Genomic DNA, 19595 nt, shown 5'->3' with positions numbered 1-19595 from the left:
CTTTACAGACAATAAATTAGTCTAAATAAGTGTAAATAATTGTTTTACTAATGTGTAATTTATGTTCATAACTGTGAATATGGCACTAACAGACTGTCCAGATGTTAAAGCTATAATTATCCTGTATTGTGTGAAGATATCAAAAACAGACATTAAAAATATCCTATTACAAACAAATATTAGTCAGAGTACTTATTTACTGACAGTTGACAGATTTATGGCTTATAGCAGAGCAGTGACTTTCTTCATTGTGGCAGAGACTATCTGACTAACTTTTTAAGTTTGTTTATAAATTCAGTTTTACATGATTATTTTAATAATATAGTTACTGAAATTTGTAGAATATGCTTGCCTCATGTAAATTAGAATGGTTGCATTCATCCCTAAAGTTGTCAATTGTGCCTCTTATCATTTAATATCCTCTGTCTCTCATTGCACTTTCTTCACACCCTGCCCTTCCCCCTCTTCTCTTCTCCATCTATCAGAAAAATTTAACTCTTACTGATTAAGTCTTGAGATTAGCATTTAACAAAATGATACTTTTCTCAAGTCTTGTGATTACCACTTAACATAATGATATTTTTCTAGATCAAGTTATTCATGCACTTTTAAATCCGTTTTTCTACTGAGAGTTTTCTTTCATGAATGGTGACTAATATCAACAACAATTCATTTCCAAGGCAATATTACATAATAATTCTCAGTTAGGAGCCAGTATGTCAGCTTAGCCTTATCAGTTGCTCACGCCCATTAAACCTGATAAGCATTGTTTGGTCCAGTTTGGTGTTGATATGTATTTATTTTCCTTTTAATAACCATACTGTCCATTTTACACTATTTTCATAACCTTTGTTTGGAAACGTGAGCTAAAGTTTGAGCTCTAGCCAAGCAATTAATGTCACTATAAATTAGACTAACTGTCTCTCCTGCATTTACAACAATACACAAAGTGCCATTTGTGTGGTATATTTCATACAGATGTTTCGTTATGTGGCAAGCTATATTTATAGTTTTCTAATTTTTACTGTTAACAGGAGCGGTTTTCTTGGATCACCTGTTCCTGGTCGGAAACGTTTCCCTTCTGAACCACCTCAGCAGCAGTACTGTTCACCAAGCCCTTTGGCATTGCAAAGGTTTTACCAACAACATATGCCTCTCCAAAATCACCATCATCAGGTGAATAGCTATCCCACTATGCAGCCAGCCTTAGCACCTCATCAACTTAATATGGAAGCCGCAGATGACAGTTCGAAATTGGACGATTCCAATGGCTCAAGTGGGGTTGTGAAGAAACGTTTTGCGTCATATTTGAAGTTTCACTTAGGAGGTAGTGAGTCACGAAGAAATTTGCCCCCACCAAGACTTTCTCGGAACATTTCACCAAGTCCAGGTGCAGCTTCTGTTCGACAGTATTCTCCCGCCAGACAGTCCCCGGAGCCACCACCACGGTTGAGTAGGATATCAGCAAACAGTTTAGATGGAGGTGCAGCGGGATCATCGCCACTTACAGTAAGACGTGGCTTATTGGATGTGTCCCCAGTAAGAAGAAGCTTTGCTGAAGGCTCACCTTCTCTTTGTAGAAGGTAAGGCACTCACAAAATACCATTGGTTTGTAAAGTAAAATAGTTTTTAATGACATTGTAGTACTGATATTCTTTGTTTGATTACACAACTGGCCATTAAAATTACTACACCAAGAAGAAATTCAGATGATAAACGGGTATTCATTGGACAATATCTTATGCTAGAACTGACATGTGATTACATTTTCATGCAATTTGGGTGCATAGATCCTGAGAAATCAGTACCCAGAACAACCACCTCTGGCTGTAATAACGGCCTTGAAATGCCTGGGCATTGAGTCAAACAGAGCTTGGATGGTGTGTACAGGCACAGCTGCCCATGCAGCATCAACACAATACCACAATTTGTCAAGAGCAGTGACTGGTGTATTGTGACGAGCCAGTTGCTCGGTCACCATTGAGCACACGTTTTCAATTGGTGAGAGATCTGGAGAATGTGCTGGCCAGGGCAGCAGTCGAACATTTTCTGTATCCAGAAAGGCCCGTACAGGACCTGCAACATGCGCTCGTGCATTATCCTGCTGAAATGTAGGGTTTCGCAGGGATTGAATGAAAGTTAGAGCCACGAGTCATAACGCATCTGAAATGTAACGTCCACTGTTCAAAGTGCTGTCAACGCGAACAAGAGGTGACCGAGACATGTAACCAATGGCACCCCATACCATCACACCAGGTGACGAATACTTGCTTCCAGTGTGTGTTCACCGCGATGTCGCCAAACATGGATGTGACCATCATGATGCTGTAAACAGAACCTGAATTCATCCAAAAAAAAATTACGTTTTGCCACTCGTGCACCCAGGTTCGTTGTTGATTACACCATCGCAGGCGCTCCTGTCTGTGATGCAGCATCAAGAGTAACCACAGCCATGGCCTCCGAGCTGACAGTCCATGCTGCTGTTAATGTCATCGAACTGTTTGTGCAGATGGTTGTTGTCTTGCAAACGTCCCCATCTGTTGACTCAGGGATCAATACATGGCTGCATGATCCGTTACAGCCATGAGGATAAGATGCCTTTCATCTCGACTGCTAGTGATACGAGGCCATTGGTATCCAACACGTCATTCTGCATTACCCTCCTGAATCCACCGATTCCATATTCTGCTAACAGTCATTGGATCTCGACCAACGCGAGCTGTCGCGATATGATAAACCGCAATTGCGATAGACTACAATCCGGTATGCATTTCTCCTCCTTACACGTGGCATCACAACAACGTTTCACCAGGCAACGCCAGTCAACTGCTGCTTGTGGATGAGAAATGGGCTGGGAAGTTTCCTCATGCCAGCACGTTGTAGGTGTCGCCACTGGCACCAATCTTGTGTGAATGCTCTGAAAACTAATCATTTGCATATCACAGCATCTTCTTCCTGTCGGTTAAATTTCGTGTCTGTATCACATCATCTTCGTGGTGTAGCAATTTTAATGGCCAGTAGTGTATATTGTTTTATTGTGTATATCTCTACTGTCTTTAGAAGACAATTATTTGAATTATTCCTGAAAAATATGTCATAGTCGAAGTGTCCATTTGCTTTCATTAGCTGTATTTACATTTCACGGATGCCACTCTTGGCGGGTAGAAGAGTCACTGCAGTTCTTCATGAAGTTATTCCCCGTAATGATAATTAAACTTTAGTCATTAATACTGAATGCTGGCATTTTATGTTCAAAGCAGTAAATGGATCTGCAAGCAGAAAATCAGACAACAACTAACTCGAGAATATTACCTGCTATTAAATTAGCCTACCACATTTATGTGTCAGTGACCAACAGTGACAAAGATGTAATGTAAATGTAGTACATGAAATTTCTATTGTATAATGCACCAAACTTTCAACAGTGATCCATAGTTTACATATTTGAAAAGAACATAAAGCTGTAATTTCATTCAGTAATACTTTTGTTAGTGCTGATACGTCACAAGTAGTGCCCTTAGAAATGAATCCTTGTGCCTAAGTGTTTTTAATTTAAAATAGCAACGTAGCTCTTCAGATGTGGCATGTGCCACAGTCTTGGGTTTACAGTACTGCTATTGCATTTTGAAACTACCTTTGTTATATTCTATACTATGCCAATGGCCTTGCCGCAGTGGTAACACTGGTTCCCATCAGATCCCCAAAGTTAAGCTCTGTCGAGTAGACTAACACTTGAATGGATGACTATCTGGTCTGCTGAGCATTTTGGCAAGCGGGGTGCACTCAGCCCTTGTGAGGCAAACTGAGGAGCTACTTGTTTGAGAAGTAGTGGCTCTGGTCTCGTAAACTGACATATGGCTGGGGGAGTGGTGTGCTGACCACGTGCCCCTCCATATCAGCATCCAGTGATGCCTGTGGGCTGAGGATGACACGGCGGCCGTTCGGTGCCAGTGGGCCTTCCAAAGCGTGTTCACACGAAGTTTAAGCAGTTTAGTTTTGTTATATTCTATGGCTTGAGGACTTACATAAAATAAATTTGCAACAAAACTCACAAATTTCTCACAAAAATGTGATAATCAAAGAGTAGCATTTGTCCATCACATTATTTCTTGCAGACTCAGAATGCTGAATCATTTGTGTTTAATGTAACTAATCACTGTACTCTGAGCCAGTTTTGTGAACCTGTCTCATGAAACTATGAGCTACTGTCATTATCTGCAAAGAAACATAAATTACTGATTTCCGTCATCAGTTGCGATAGTTATCTTAGTCGGAAATGAATCCAAAAGATGTCAACTAAAGCACAGGAGTCATTTATCATTAATTTCATAGGTATTACAAACTCCCAGAACATTGTCCACTCATTGTGACTCAAGTGAGCAGTCCTTCCTGAGTGTATGTATCCCACTGCAGTAGATTTCTCACATTATCAGCGTGTAATGTGAAAAGAGAGAAGAAAAGTGGGGTGAAGCTTTGTGTGGAACTGAGAGACAGGCATGATGGCTCAATTGGTGGTGTGTTACTTGTAAAACACAGGGTTCTAAGTTAAAGTCCTTGTTGTGCACATGGTTTTATTTTTTTAACAAAAGGAAATAGACACATTTCTGATATGAGAAAGACCTAAAATATAGCAAAATACCAATTAAAATACAAAAGTACAGCATTAATATGTAATTATTTTAATGCATATGGTCCAATGCCGATAAAATTATAGTGACATGGAATTTCGCTTTTACATTAAATTGATTCACAACACATGGTTTCTGCTAGGTAAATTCAAGTAACCAAAACAAACAAACAAAAACTGAAAAAAGAAAACAACAAACTGAGGACATGCAATGAAAAAATTGCAGTACATAGGTGAACAGATTGGTTTAACTTTCTTTTACTAATAGTAAATGTTCATTGGTTCACTTAGTAAATTAATTTTTTGCTACAAGTCAAATAACCCTCCTCATCTGACACTGAATTTGTCATATTTAGACAGATTTGATCAAATATGTCACAGGTGCACTTTTTGTACTACTCTGTAAATCTTTGAAAATTTATATGTATATAACGTAATTGGATAGGTAAAATACTTACTCACCAGGTGGCGGCAGAAGAACACGCATATAAAAAAAGGTTTTACTTATGCAACACTTCGGAGCTTGTGGCTCCATCTTCCGGCAGAAGGATTGAAGAGGAAGGAAGTGGGATGTAGGAAAAGGAACTGGAGAACTTTAAGAAAAGGGATGGAGCTTGGAAAAGACACCCAGAACCATGTGTCAGGGGAGATTTACTGGACAGGATGAGAAGGAAAGACTGATTGTTTGGGACTGCACCAGACAAGATTTGGAAAGCCGAGTGATTAAAATTGGAAAATAGAGTAATATTCCAGATAGAGAGTACTGCTAGAACATTGTGCACAAGTAGGAGGTGACAGCAAAAAATAGACAGGTCAGAAGATGAAAGATGTGGAAAACTAAAACAGAGTGAAGAAAGAAGTAGTTACTGTGAAAAAATATTGAGATGGAAGAAATTAACGTAGATTAAGGCCATGTGTGTGGTGAGCACAAAGGACATGTTGTTGCAATAGTTCCCACCTGCAGAGTTCTGGGAAACTGGTCTCTGAGGGAAGAATCCAGATGGCACATGTGGTGAAAAAGGCAGTGAGGTCACGACTGTCATATTGTAGAGTATGTTCTGCAACAGGATGTTGTGTGTTGCCAGTGTACACCTTCTGCTTATGCCCATTCATGCTAACTGACAACTTGGTGGTAGTCATGCCAATGTAAACGGCCAAACAGAGTTTACGTTACAGCTGGTATATGATGTGTCATTTCAAAGGTGGCTCCCCCTTTGATTGTATATGTTTTGCTGGTTACAGGACTGGTGTAGGTGGTGGCAGGAGGGTGCATAGATCAAGTTTTGCAGAGGGGATGGTCACAGAGGTAGGAGATATATGGTAGGGGTTCAGAAGGAGCATAGGACCTGACAAGGATATTGTGGAGATTGGGAGGGCAGTGAAAAGACATTCTAGGTGTGGTGGGCAAAACCTCAGACAGAATGGATCTCATTTCAAGGTATGATTTTAGGAAGCCATGGCCTTGTCAAAGTAGCTGATTAATAAATTCCAGACCAGAATAATACTAAGTGACAAGTGGTGTGCTCCGAAGTTGTTCTTTGATCAGCAGTACCAAGACTGGATGTGGTGGCCTGGGATATCTGCTTTTGAACTAGGCTGGTGGGGTAATTACATCCAGTAAAGGCTGAGGTGAGAATGGTGGTGTATTGCTGTAAAGAGTCTGCATCCGAACAAATATGTTTGCTTTGAATGCCATGGCTGTATAGGAGGGAACGTTTGATGTGGAAAGGATAGCAACTGTCAAATGTAAGTACTGTTGTTTGTTAGCAGGTTTAATGTGGACAGAAGTGTGTAGCTGGCCTACGGTGAGGATTAGGACCATGTGAAATTTAATTAGGAAAAGGTATTTAGAGATTCCAGGAAATTTAACAGCCCAAACTCACCATGAGTCCATACGGCAAAGATGTCATCAATGTATCTAAACCAAACCAGGAGCTGAAGGTGTATGGATCCCAGGAAAGCCCCCCCCCCCCCCCCCAAGCGACCCATGAAAAGGTTGGCATAGGAAGGAGCCATTCTACTCCTCATGGCTATACCCCTGATCTGTTTGTATGTATGCCCCTCAGAGGTGAATTAGTTGTTGTAAGTATAAAGTTGATTAAGGTGAGAAGGAAGTATGTCATAGGTTTGAAATCAGGTAGGCACTGGCTGAGGAAATGTTCAGCAGCAGACAGACCATGTACATGGGGGATGTTGGTATAGAGTGAGGTGGCATGAATGGTGACAAGCAAGCTGTGTGGTGAGAGTGGGATGGGCTTGGATGTCAGACAATCTAGGAAATGGTTGGTATCTTTAATATTCAGTATTTTCCTGGTCTTGAATGTGTTAATCATCTACTTCAACAAGGCCATGACTTCCTAAATTCATGCCCTAACAAGAGATCCATTCTGTCTGAGATTTTGCCCATCACACCTAGACTATTTTTTAATTGCCCTCCCAATCTCTGTAATATCCTTGTCAGACCCTATGCTCCTTCTGCACCCATCTCCTTACCATATGGATCCTAGCCCTGTTACCAAACCTGCTGCAAGACTTGCTCTATGCACCCTCCGACCGCCACCTATACTAGCCCTGTAACTGCCAAACACATTATCAAAGAGGGAGCCACCTTTGAAACAACACGCCATAGACCAGCTGTTATGTAAACACTGTCTGGCCTTCTGCATTGGCATGACTACCACCAAGTTGTCAGTTAGGATGAATGGATATAGGCAGAGGGTGTAGACCAGCAACACACAATATCCTGTGACAGTCATGACCTCGGTACCTGTTTCACCACATGCGCCATCTGGATTCTTCCCCGAGACACCAGTTTCTCAGAACTCCACAGGTGTTAACTACTACTATATCACGTCCTTGGCCCTTGCCATCCACGTGGTCTTAATTTATGTTAATTACTTCTGTCTCAGCATTTACGTCCTTGGCCCTTGCCATCCACGTGGTCTTAATTTACGTTAATTACTTCTGTCTCAGCATTTCTTCACAGGAACTGGTCCTTTCTTCACTCCATTTTAGATAATTTTCTGATCTCTACCCCTTTTCCTAAAGCTCTCCAGTTCCTTTCCTTTCATCCCTCTTCCTTCCCCTTCAACACTTCTGCTGGAAAAATGAGCTACTGGCTCCAAAAGCTTGCCTAAGTAGAACCTTTTTTTATATGTGTGTTCTCCTGCTGCTGTCTGGTGAGTAGATTTTTTAAATCTATCCAATTACATTTTACATATTTAGGTTTTACAAAACCTTTAACAATATATGGAACTCATAACTTTTCAAAGTCATATGATAATATGTCTAATAAGGTGACCAGCATCAGTCTATTTCCCCCATCCTTCTCACTGCTCCTCTACCTTTCTCCTCATTTACTCTGTTTTCCTGCTCATACTGCTTTTATTTTGTTGCTAGTATATTAACAGTGTCAATGTTCAGTGCTCCAGGGTAAGACTCACATGATGTGCACTTCATCATCCAACATTTTATTCATATTTAATATTGCTTTAATTCACTTAGTTCTCCATTGTTGAGAAGTAATGTGTGGGAATTTCTGTAGGTATATATCACCATCACCTCCTCAGCCACCTCCTAGAAGATTGTCAGAGAGTACATCAGTTCCTGGATCTCCACAACATAGGCGGGTGGAGCATTTTCGAGCACGTTTCCAGTACACCCCTGAACCTCAACGGCGAGTACTGGAGGACCTGTAGAAAAAGTAATAATTTCAGTGTGTTATTAGTACTGAGCCTGAAGTTATATTGGGCTTATAAATAATGAATTACCTTTGTTTGGACATATGCTTACAGGATATTATATAAACATCTGTAAGGAAATTATCACTAACCCCAAACTATCAAGTATACAACCTTAGCATAAAAGAAAAGACTGCTTGCTTACAAAGAATCTATAAGTAATGCTGTATTGATTCATGACCCTTTTTCGTTCTACTACATATGTTTTCTTGCAGTCCAACATAATTGTTAACAATAAGAAATTAAACTAATGTTGCAAGTGTGTGAACTTATGAAATATTTGGAGGTAGTGTGCTTTTCTTTAAACAGAGCCTATTTGAGTTCACATGCATCTGCATTTGTTCCTTCCACTGCTCAAAATCTTTCAGCACTTATTTTCCATTAGATCTATAGGAATCTGTCAGTTTGCTTTCCACTGATGCATAGAATATGTTTTAAATTGCTCATCTTATGTTACTGAGCTGATTGATTTTGATGAAATTCATGACAGCAAGTTATTACTGAAAAGTGGATGTTCACTAATATGCCATGCCAAATAGCTCCAATTAATTTCAGCAGTTATATTTATTTTGTGAACAAATTTCTATTTCCAAAGCAGCAATGGACATCAGATCCTGAGGCAAGGAAAGCCATCAGATCAGGAGGAAAGAGAAAACCATTAAGCAAAGTTAAGAATAGATATGATTTAAAAACATGATAAGCTAGACATTACTGAGACAGCAGTTGATAAACAACTGAAACAGGAAGAAATTATTGACAATAAAAGCAGAGATGGGACATAAATGAAGACAAACAGTGCAAATAATGGAGGAGAAGTGGTCAAAGGAAGAAAAGGCACAAAAGCCACAAATCATAAAAAATAAAGTGACAAGGTCATAAAGACAGACTGGACAAGAATGGGACATAAAATTGGCCATATGCTCTCTAACTGCTCTGGACGTGTTAACGCGCACACCTTTGTACCTGTCCCTGTGTGCTCTGAATGTGTCCACGGCGCCACCAGTCCTTCTACCTGGTACTCTGAACGTGTCTACGTGTAGACATGATCAGATTACCATGTTCAGAGCACACAGGGACAGGTACAAAGGCGTGAGCGTTAACACATCCAGAGCAGTTAAAGGGTTAAAGGAACTGTCTTTTAATTTGCCATGAAAAACCTAAATCTGAATTTGGTGGATAGGGATTTGAACACTTCTTCTCCTGAATGAGGTCAAGAGTCTCAACCAATGTTACTTATCACTGAATTAAAGAGTTAGGCAAAGATAGGTACAGTTAACACAATTTGACATTGGTGTGTTATAAGAACTAGGTAGGTTCTGCAGAGTTAGTTTCCATCCATGCAGTTTTGAGTTACTGATGAATGCAGAAAAAAATCAATATTAGTTGGGCGATGAAGCAGTTTCCAGGGCCATGTTCACTATGTTGCAGGTATTGTATCTTACTGGTATGGACTATCTATAATTAATTTTCAGTGATGGCATAGTAATTGTGCTACCACCATTAAAATCTGAACAATACTTGCTTGTCAACTGATATATTACATGGCTTTTCTCACTGGAGACTTTCCCTTTGAGGGAGCAGGTCTTACTAGTGATGGGACTGAACTATCTACAGGTAATAGGGTATATAGGACAAATGTTGTATGGGGGAGGGGAGAAGAGGGGAATCAAAAAGATATTTAACATATGGTAGGGTGATAAGCAAATGGCTTGGAAAGGAACTTAAAAGACATTTCAAGATGTTGTGACAGTAAGAAAATGGTTTACTGGATGGTCTGTAGTGAATAGATGATTCATCATCATTTTAGGGACTCACAACAATAATAACTCTGACAAAGAAGTTCACTGATGCATTCCATATCATGAAAGCATTGTGTGATAAAAGATAAAGTTATTTGTTAGTGTGGATAAGTATGGATAACTATGACATTGGGTGACACGTACCGGATACCTGCACAGAACTGACTAAAGAAGTAATTGCATGAATTTAGGCAGTGTTGAGAATGGTTGTGTGTTCAATTTAAAAATCAGTATCTGAACAGAAATATTTTCCACAAACCTTTAGGGGAGGGAGAATTTTATATGTCAACTGTCAGAGTGTAAATACTGTTGTTTGTTGGTGGAGTCAGCATATACTGAAATATGGAAGTGACAATCAGAGACATGTAACTCATAATTGAAAATGCTGGTATGAGATTCAGCAAATCTTGCCTGTGATAATTCATCAATGTATTGTAGAAAGTCTGGGGGCAATTCAGTTCCAATTTGAATTCAGTAAGTGAGAAATGTTGCAATCGTTTCAGAACTATATGACAGTAGGTCTGTAATGTCAGTTTCTATGTTTACCCTTAGAAGGTGACAACAGCAGAGGATTAGGAGAAGGCATCCGATTGATCGGAGAATAATGTATGACTCTTTGTGAGTTTTTGTGATTCTTTAATGCTTTGATTATCCAGTCGCATGGATATGGATCTCCGCCATTCCTCAGGTGCATTGAGGATAGGCTAAATCCTAAAATCCTTTCTTACCATATCAAATTTCTTCACAATTATCCCAGTGTGCTCTTTGTCAAACTACTCAATAGTTACTTATTAAGTGCTGAAAAATTTCACACCATTCTTCTTACAAACGACTTTCTATCAGAGGGACATTTGACTATGAATTTCACTGGAGTTTTCTAAGACTTTTTCGTCCCTCATATTCCTCTAGCCAACTGACTCATTCCATGTTGTACTGAGATGTCACTATTATGATCCACGGAACTTGCAAATAGCTGACTGAACTAGCGATCTTACTGTTGATGCTATTTACCTATGTAATAAAATTCTTTATGTATGTGTATTCTCTGCATCTGAAAATTTGAACATTCCACCAATACTGGACTAGACAGGATAGAGTTCATTCAAACCAACAATATTTTAAACCTTTGAGTCCAGCCTTGAGTTTGTATGTGCTTGTAATACTAATATTTGTGTGGCACGTACAAACACATCAGACATGAGATAGAAATGCATATTGCCTGGAGGTGGCTTGCTAGGTTCATGAGCTGCAGGGTGATCTTCCACTCAAATCTGCAGAGATACTTTTACTGCACTGTACTTTCATATTATGGAAATCATGTTGTTAATATCTGTATGGCATATGGTAATTTTCCATATACGATCTGAATGACCTTAGGCTGAAACTAGTTTTGGGAAAATAAGCTGTGGTGGAATCATTGTATTATAATTTTCACAGTATCAGCATTTGTGGAACCCAGCATGACCATAACATTTGCCTGAAGTAATTTTGAATGATAGAGTATATCACCTAAATTTCTAGACTTCTATTGCCATTTCTGTCATGGATCATTGCTTTATTGATTGAACAGCATTCATTTATAGCACTGACTGAAATCATTAGTATTTTCCCTTTTTTCTCCCCACATTTGACTGACATTGTTGACCTTATCTTCAAATGCTACTGCTTTCTCCTATATATCCAAAACAATCATTCAGCACATTTTATGTATCAGGATTTCCATTCTCGCTTGGAGTCAGCTCTGATGTAGAATGTCTAATACACAAGCCAAGTAAGAAGTCAGATTATATGTTTTTATTCACAGTCTTGATACAGCATGTTTGATTATTGCAACAGTGATGAGCTCTGTTCATGTCAGAATTGATCCAAGTTATTGATGTACTCTTTTGTTTCAAATAGTAATCCACTTTTTAAATGTTAATGCTATATCATGTAAGTTCATCCTATACTTTAAAGTGTGATTTAAAATTTGACCGGCGATGGTCCATTAAAACTTTAGCTATATTGTGACTTGAATCGTGGCATCTAAATTTCACAGACATTGCGTTTCAAATGGAATACTTCAGCCATCTCCCAGTGTCAACCTGCAACTACTTTTCTCCATACATTCTAAACTTCATGAATAGAAGACATATGAAAGACACTTACTTTTCCAGAGACACAGGTTGTTAATGGTGTGAAAGTTTTTGCATTTGGTGAAATATTAATTGTGTTGAACATTTGACTAAGTAGGATAAGTACTGTCTGTGAAATGGGTTTGAGCCTCAGTCTGAAAACACAGATTTGAAACTTAAAAAAAAAAAGCTCCATGAAAGGATTATCTGAATGTGATGGAAATTGATAGATGTGATGTACATATTCAGACAAACAAATGATTAAAATTTCAGAAAAGTTGGATGATTTATTTAAGAGGAAGAGCTTCACAAATGGAGCAAGTCAATAACATGGTGGTCCACCTCTGGCCCTTATTCAAGCAGGTATTTGGCTTGGCATTGATTGAAAGAGTTGTTGGATGTCCTCATGAGGGATATCATGCCAAATTCTGTCCAATTGACATGTTAGAGCATCAAAATCATGAGCTAGTTGGAGGGTCCTGCCTGTAATGTGGTTTTGGCAGGCACGAAGGCAAGAAGTAGACATTCTCACTGTGTGCAGCCAGTCATTATCTTGCTGAAATGTAAGTCCAGGACGGCTTGCTATGAAGGGCAATGAAACAAGGCATAGAATATTGTTGACATACCACTGTACTGTAACGGTGCCATGGATGACAGCCAAAAGGATCCTGCTATGAAATGAAATGGCACCCCAGACAACCGCTCCATGCTATTGTGCCATGGTGGGCGACAGTTAGGTTGGTATCTCAGCACTATCTGGGGCATCTCCAGACATGTCTTTTGGTCTGGCATCTCATCGATTGAAGTATACTTGTTTTCAGTGATGAATCCCACTTTGAACTGAGCCCCGATGACCAGCAAAGATGTGTCTGGAAACATCACATGCTGTACGGCCCAACAGCCAGGAGTGATGGTCTGGGGTGCCATTTAATTTCATACTGGAGTCCCTTTGGTTGTCATCTGCAACACCCTTAGAGCACAGTGGTACAATGACAATATTCTACACTCCATTTTTTTTTGTCCTTCATAGTCATCCTGAGCTCACATTTCAGTGAGATAATGCCCGCCTGCACATGGCAAGAGTCTCTACTCCCTGTCTTCATGCTTGCCAATCCATACCTAGGCCAGCAGGGTAGCTGGATCTCTTCCCAATTGAGAACTTTTAGAGCAATATGGGCAGGGCCTTCCAGTCGGCTCTGTATTATGTGGATCAAACATGCCAATTGGGCAGAATTTCACATGATATCCCTCAGGAGGACATCCAACAACTCTATTAATCAATGCCAAACCAAATAACTGCCTCCATAAGAGCCAGAGGTGGACCAATGCATTACTGGAATGCTCAGTTTGTGAATCTCTGTCTCATGAATAAATCATTCAATTTTTCTGAAATTGCAATCATTCATTTGCTTATATATGCACATTACATCTACCACTTTGTGTCCCATTGAGATAGTTCCTTCATGATACAGCCCATTATTTTTAAAAGGAGTATATTTGGAGAAATGCTTAACTTCGTGCTGTCTTGTAATTCTTATTTATTATGCCTAGTTTCAGTCTGTGACCATCCTTTAGGTAATAAGGAACACAATCACAGCATCACATGTCATACATGTCTTCACATACAAAGAACTCAGTCTGAGGCAATCGTTTGCCACAAGACAGGATTTTGTTATGCATTTCCCCAAACACAGGTTTGATCGATTAGCAAAAGAGAAATAAATAGAGCAATTAAGAACTAGGTAAAAAAACTGAAAGGAGGAATGATGAAAAAGTAATACTAATAATGAAAAAATACAACACATTTTCCCATTTTTTTCATTTTACACACACACACACACACACACACACACACACACACACACACACACACACACACATCTTTGACCTCCTACTGTCTCCAACACCTTCCCCTCCATCGCTGTCACCCACATGTCCTCAACAGGACTTGTTAGTAAACCTGAAAGCCTGTTGTGAAGTGACATCAAAATGACATGTCCCACCATGTGACCACAAAACTTAATGGCAGTTGACAAGTGAAGAAATTGGTGACACCGTCTTGGATTTCATTGTGTTTAATTGTTTTTGTATTTGTGTTATGAAGATATGCAATGGCGCATTAAAGATTTATTGCTGACACATCACTATTGGTACAATTTGTTATAATTAAATGCCAATTAGTGATACATAGGCAGTAAAAGACTTCAGGAGATCCTAGATGAAAGACAATATTGTCAAAAGTTATGTATGTTTACTGTGGTGTTGTGGTTACAAATGTGAAGTTACAGAGTCAAAAGAAGTATATATATCTTCAAGTTTCTGTGACTTTCTTATTAGTGCAATAGAATTATGTTCTGCAATATTTGATGTTATTTACATTTAAGAGAACTCTCTCTCTCAGGAGTAAGTTTGTTCTATTTTGTGACTTTAGTCTAATTAAACGGAAGATGAAATTGCTGCTAGTGAAATAGATGGCAGTGATATTTATATTCTTGTTTGTCACAAATATCTGGCTGTTTATTTCTGAATATGTCATGATTTATGAGCTGTGGTTATGAAGGAACTTAAGAGCACATTTTAAACTGCTGTGAGTGAAATGAGCAACAGTGACAATTATATTCTTTCTTAATTTTGTTCATCATAATTGGAGCTTTAGAAAATCCTGCAGATATGTCATTCATGATTTAAACAATGAAAAATATTTATGTAAACAAATGCACTTGAAAATGGAAATAAATTCTCAAAAAACATTGTGCTAAGCATGAAAAAATAGTTACTTGTGGAGTTATTAATTGTTTAAATCATGAATTATATTCTTGCTTGTCACAAATATTTAGCCTTGTCACTCATGACTTATTGGATCAACTGTTATTGACTTTCTTGATTGCATCGAGTGATACGCCATTTTCACATCACTTTCCAGTAAGCTTCATGTGAAACTAACTTCTCCCTCCTCACAACAAATAGTTCCCTCTCACCCTAGGGTCTGAGTGACCTCCACTTCCTTTTTAAATAGCCCAACCTCCCTCTCTCTCTCTCTCTCTCTCTCTCTCTCTCTCTCTCTCTCTCTCTCTCTCTCTCCCCCCCCCCCCCCCCTTCCTTCCAAAAGATAGTACATTGTACATTAACTTGTGGACTACTTATGTACCTGTAGATGTATTACTTTGCTTTTATATTTATATGTCAGCAGTGCTACAAATTTTGCCAGGTAAGTGTAAACACTTGCCAGCAATTCTGTCTCATAATTTTATAGTCCTCTCAAGTGAATTTTTCCTTATTACTAGATGCTTTGATTATACAATCTCAAGTAAATATGGCAATAAAAAACTTGGCATCTATTAACAAGATGGACCTTAAAATTATTTGAAAATGCATTAGCAAGTAAGAATAACCTCATGTCAAGTGTCATTTAAAAGAGAAAACTGATATTTACACTGAGCTGACAAAAGTCATGGGATAGCGATATGCACATATACAGATGATGGTAGTATCACACAAGGTATAAAAAGACACTGCATTGGTGCAGCTGTGATTTGTACTCATCTGATTTACATGAAAATGCAACCTATATGATTATGGCTGCATGATGGGAATTAACGGACTTTGAATGCAGAATGGTAGTTGGAGCTAGAATCATAGGACATTCCATTTCAGAAAACATTTGCAAATTCAATATTCTGAGATCCACAGTGTCAAGAGTGTAATGAGAAAATCAAATTTCAGGTATTACCTCTCTCCACAGACAACACAGTGGCTGACGGTCTTCACTTAATGACGAGACAGTGGCATTTGTGTAGAGTTGTCAGTACCAACAATACTGTGTGTAATAACTGCACAAATCAATGTGGGACATATGATGAACATACCTGGCAGGATAGTGCAGTAAAATTTGGTGTTAATGGACTATGACAGCAAATGATCAACATGGGAGCCTTGCTAACAGCATGATGTCACCTGCAGCATCTCTCCTGGACTCATTACCATATCAGTTGAACCTAGATGACTGGAAAATTATGGCCGGGTCAGATGAGTCCCAATTTCAGTTGGTGAGAGCTGATGATAGGGTTCAACTGTGCTGTGATGATAGGGTTCAACTGTGCTGCAGATTCCATGAAGCTATGGACCCATGTTGTCAACAAGGCACCGTGCAAGCTGGTGGTGGCTCCATAATGGTGTGGGCTGTGTTTACATGGAATGGACTGGGTGCTCTGGTCCAATGGAACTGATCATTGACTGAAAGGTTATGTTTGGTTACTTCAAGACCATCTGCAGCCATTCTTGGCCTTCATGTTCCCAATTTTTATGTTACCAGGCCACAATTGTTCATGACTGGTTTGAAGAACCAACGATTTCACCACCCAGATCATCTGACATCAATCCTGTTGAACATTTATGGGACATAGTTGAGATGTAAGTTTGTGTATAATATCCTGCACTGGCAACGCTTTCCCAATTATGAATGGCTATAGAGGCACCATGGCCCAGTATTTCTGCAGGGGCTTCCAATGATTTGTTGCGTCCCTGCCATGTTGAGGTGTTGCCCTACACCAGGCAAAAGTAGGTACGACATGAGCTTAGGAGGTATCCCATAACTTTTGTCAACTCTGTGTACAACTTCCCTATAAGAAAAAAAATTCTTTTTAGAAATGCAGTAATGAATATTGAAAGAAGTACAAACACATTACCTCATATTACTGTGAACTCCTACTTTTATTACAGTCAGCTCATCATTAAGCAAATTTTGTGATATATTGCATGTTAATTAAAGTAAGTAGTTCAGTAAAATTTTACCCATAGTTAATTTATGACTTATGTTTATGTTTCAGATTCATTTCTTGAAGACAGTACAATCAAGCAGTTGGATTAGAGTTCCAATTGCCATGGGATAGTGCACTTGGCTAATGTGTTTGCTTAGCCCAGTAATTTCCCTTTCTGTAAACTGCGTAAAGAACATTTGTTGGAGTGTACCATGGAATGACTTTTATATGTGTTTATATTGATTATTGCAAGTTGTTATAATGATTATTGAAAGTTGTTATAACTCTTCAGTGAAAGCAGTTGTTCGTGTAACAATTTTAAATGATAGTTAGAGAAACATTAAGGCGAGACTGTCTATTGTGTTTGGCTGTGCATAAAGCTCCAGTGATTATTTAGGAGAGTATGCCAGAGCTGCTCCTGCTAAATGTTATAAAACTATTTTTGATGAGAGGCTTCAGCAGATTCTGCATACTGATTCATTATTTGTGTACCAAAGAAAATATGTTATTGCTGTTTAATGCACATGACTAGTATGCTTGAACAGTTCTGACATAAAACATGTAGCAATGGAAGATGATATGGCAATCCTTTTATTTTATTTCATACAGTACACTGTTACAATAGATTTTGGATTTTTTTAAATAATTTGGCCAACTTTAAATTCAGTACAATTCATATGTTTCAGAACAAAGAATGTTTTTGCAAGTCATAAATAAGAGAAGGCACATTTAGATGTTCAAAAGTAAAGCATAATTGGTATATTGTGTTTTGAAGTATCGTCAAAATGTTTTAATAACTCTTTTGAAGTAATTGTTTTCTTTTGTGGTGTTTGAATTTCTTACATTTTGTATTGAAATTCGAAATTGAGTTTTTGCAGTTGATAATATAACGAAATGTGTGTTTAACACTATCTGTGCTTAAATTTTTGCATTTTTATATTCAACACATGAAATATGCTGACAGAACTTGAGGAGATGGAAGAAAATGAATTGCAAAATTGTTGCAAGAATTAAGTCCTAAGATATTAATTATGTGTTGTTTTATTAGAACTACAGGTATTACAACTTACCAAAGCATGCATACTAAGAAACATTACTCCAAGAAACTAAATACCAAAATTGTATCATTAACTTTGTGCTACATTATGATGTCATGTTATAAGCTCAGGGAGACCGAGTGGCATTAATGCATTTTGTTTTACATTTTATGATTTTTTTTTAAAATCTCAATTTGAAATACATAACAATACAAAATAATAAAATAGGGTATATTTAAATATATGTCATTGGCATTTACAGTTTCCCTCTTACATGTTTTATTCTTGTTGTGATGTATTCTTTATTATTAAGAGATCAGTGGAACCAATGTGATATTTGTGGGAGAACAACCAGTAAAATCTTACATTTGGAATTGTATACATGCACTATAAAATGACATTCAACATTGTTCTTCACAAACATTCTTTTGTTCTGGTTGTTATATCCAAATTAATTAATGAATCAACTATTGCTTCATTAAATTCCTCTTTTACATCATTGTGTTCCACATTGCCTTCTCTTAGTGAGAAACAGCACTTTTCTTTTCATCATCACTAAAGTTTGCTGCTCAGGGTGGCAAAGAATAACTGAAATTCAGAACAGAGTATAGAAAAAGGCCGTAAACTTTATCAAATTCTGTGCATACCAGTCAGCAACACTGCCTGCATTGAAGACACACATTCAACATTGTTATCACAAGTTATATGTCCGTGGTAATGATTCAGCCACTGTATAAGGAAACATGTTTGTTTGTTTGTTTGTTTGTTTGTTTGCATATTCTTTGCGTGGTGCCATCACAGTGATAGCTTTTGCAAATGTCATGACTACATAGAAAAATGTGATACTTATGACAACCATTTTTAATTTCGGGAATACACATGTGTGTTATGATTAAAACCATTTAAAACAGATATTTGGTAAAAAATATTGACAATAACATTCAAACTTGTGAATCTGGATATAGCATTTTTATAGCCACAAAATTACAGTAAAAAGTTTAGAGGTTATCAACACTGCATGGTTTTGTTGTTTTATTATACACTCATATATTTGAGTAGCACTATTAACAGTAATATTAATCTTCTTTGATCTTAATGGAGATTATGGACACATGGCAAATTATTTTAAAGTCAGTAAGTTGCCCATTAAAATACTTTGACTGTGCTGAAAAATATCTGGTAATCATTTCGTGCAACATTGTCATGCAGGACAGAATGTTGGGAAGAGGGAAATTAAGATACCAAAATTCACTGGATTAAGCTGATTAAAGGCAGAATTAATTAAAGGTAGCTAATTGTACAGGATATTCCCTGTGAAGTCACTGTACTTTTAAAACAATAATTTTGGTAAATATTTCTCAGTTGGTTTCACTAGATCAGTCTTCTTGATAATATGACATTATGGCATATTATTTATTTTTATCTGTTACTGACTTGCTTGAGGACTGCTCCCATGTAGATGAAATTTTAAAACATTGTTTTTTAAACTGCTTAATAAACCTAAAACACTCAATTTCACAT

The 19595-nt window shown here is 38.0% G+C and overlaps 1 protein-coding gene across 1 annotated transcript in view; it reads left to right on the top strand.

The window, feature by feature from the left end:
* LOC126297663 (dual specificity mitogen-activated protein kinase kinase 7-like) overlaps nucleotides 1-18333 on the top strand; it is a 170759-nt gene extending 152426 nt beyond the window's left edge. Inside the window, exons 9-11 of the mRNA XM_049988747.1 lie at nucleotides 1035-1583; nucleotides 8172-8330; nucleotides 17107-18333. Of these exons, the coding sequence (XP_049844704.1) occupies nucleotides 1035-1583; nucleotides 8172-8325 (703 nt within the window). The 3' untranslated portion in view covers nucleotides 8326-8330; nucleotides 17107-18333. The remainder of the gene's footprint in view (nucleotides 1-1034; nucleotides 1584-8171; nucleotides 8331-17106) is intronic.
* The last annotated feature ends 1262 nt before the right edge of the window (nucleotides 18334-19595 follow it).

The sequence above is a fragment of the Schistocerca gregaria genome, chromosome X, assembly GCF_023897955.1.
Source record: "Schistocerca gregaria isolate iqSchGreg1 chromosome X, iqSchGreg1.2, whole genome shotgun sequence".
In the NCBI taxonomy this organism is placed as follows: Eukaryota; Metazoa; Arthropoda; class Insecta; order Orthoptera; family Acrididae; genus Schistocerca; species Schistocerca gregaria.
Note: the sequence above shows the minus strand (reverse complement) of the source record. Positions and strands in the feature narration are given on the sequence as shown.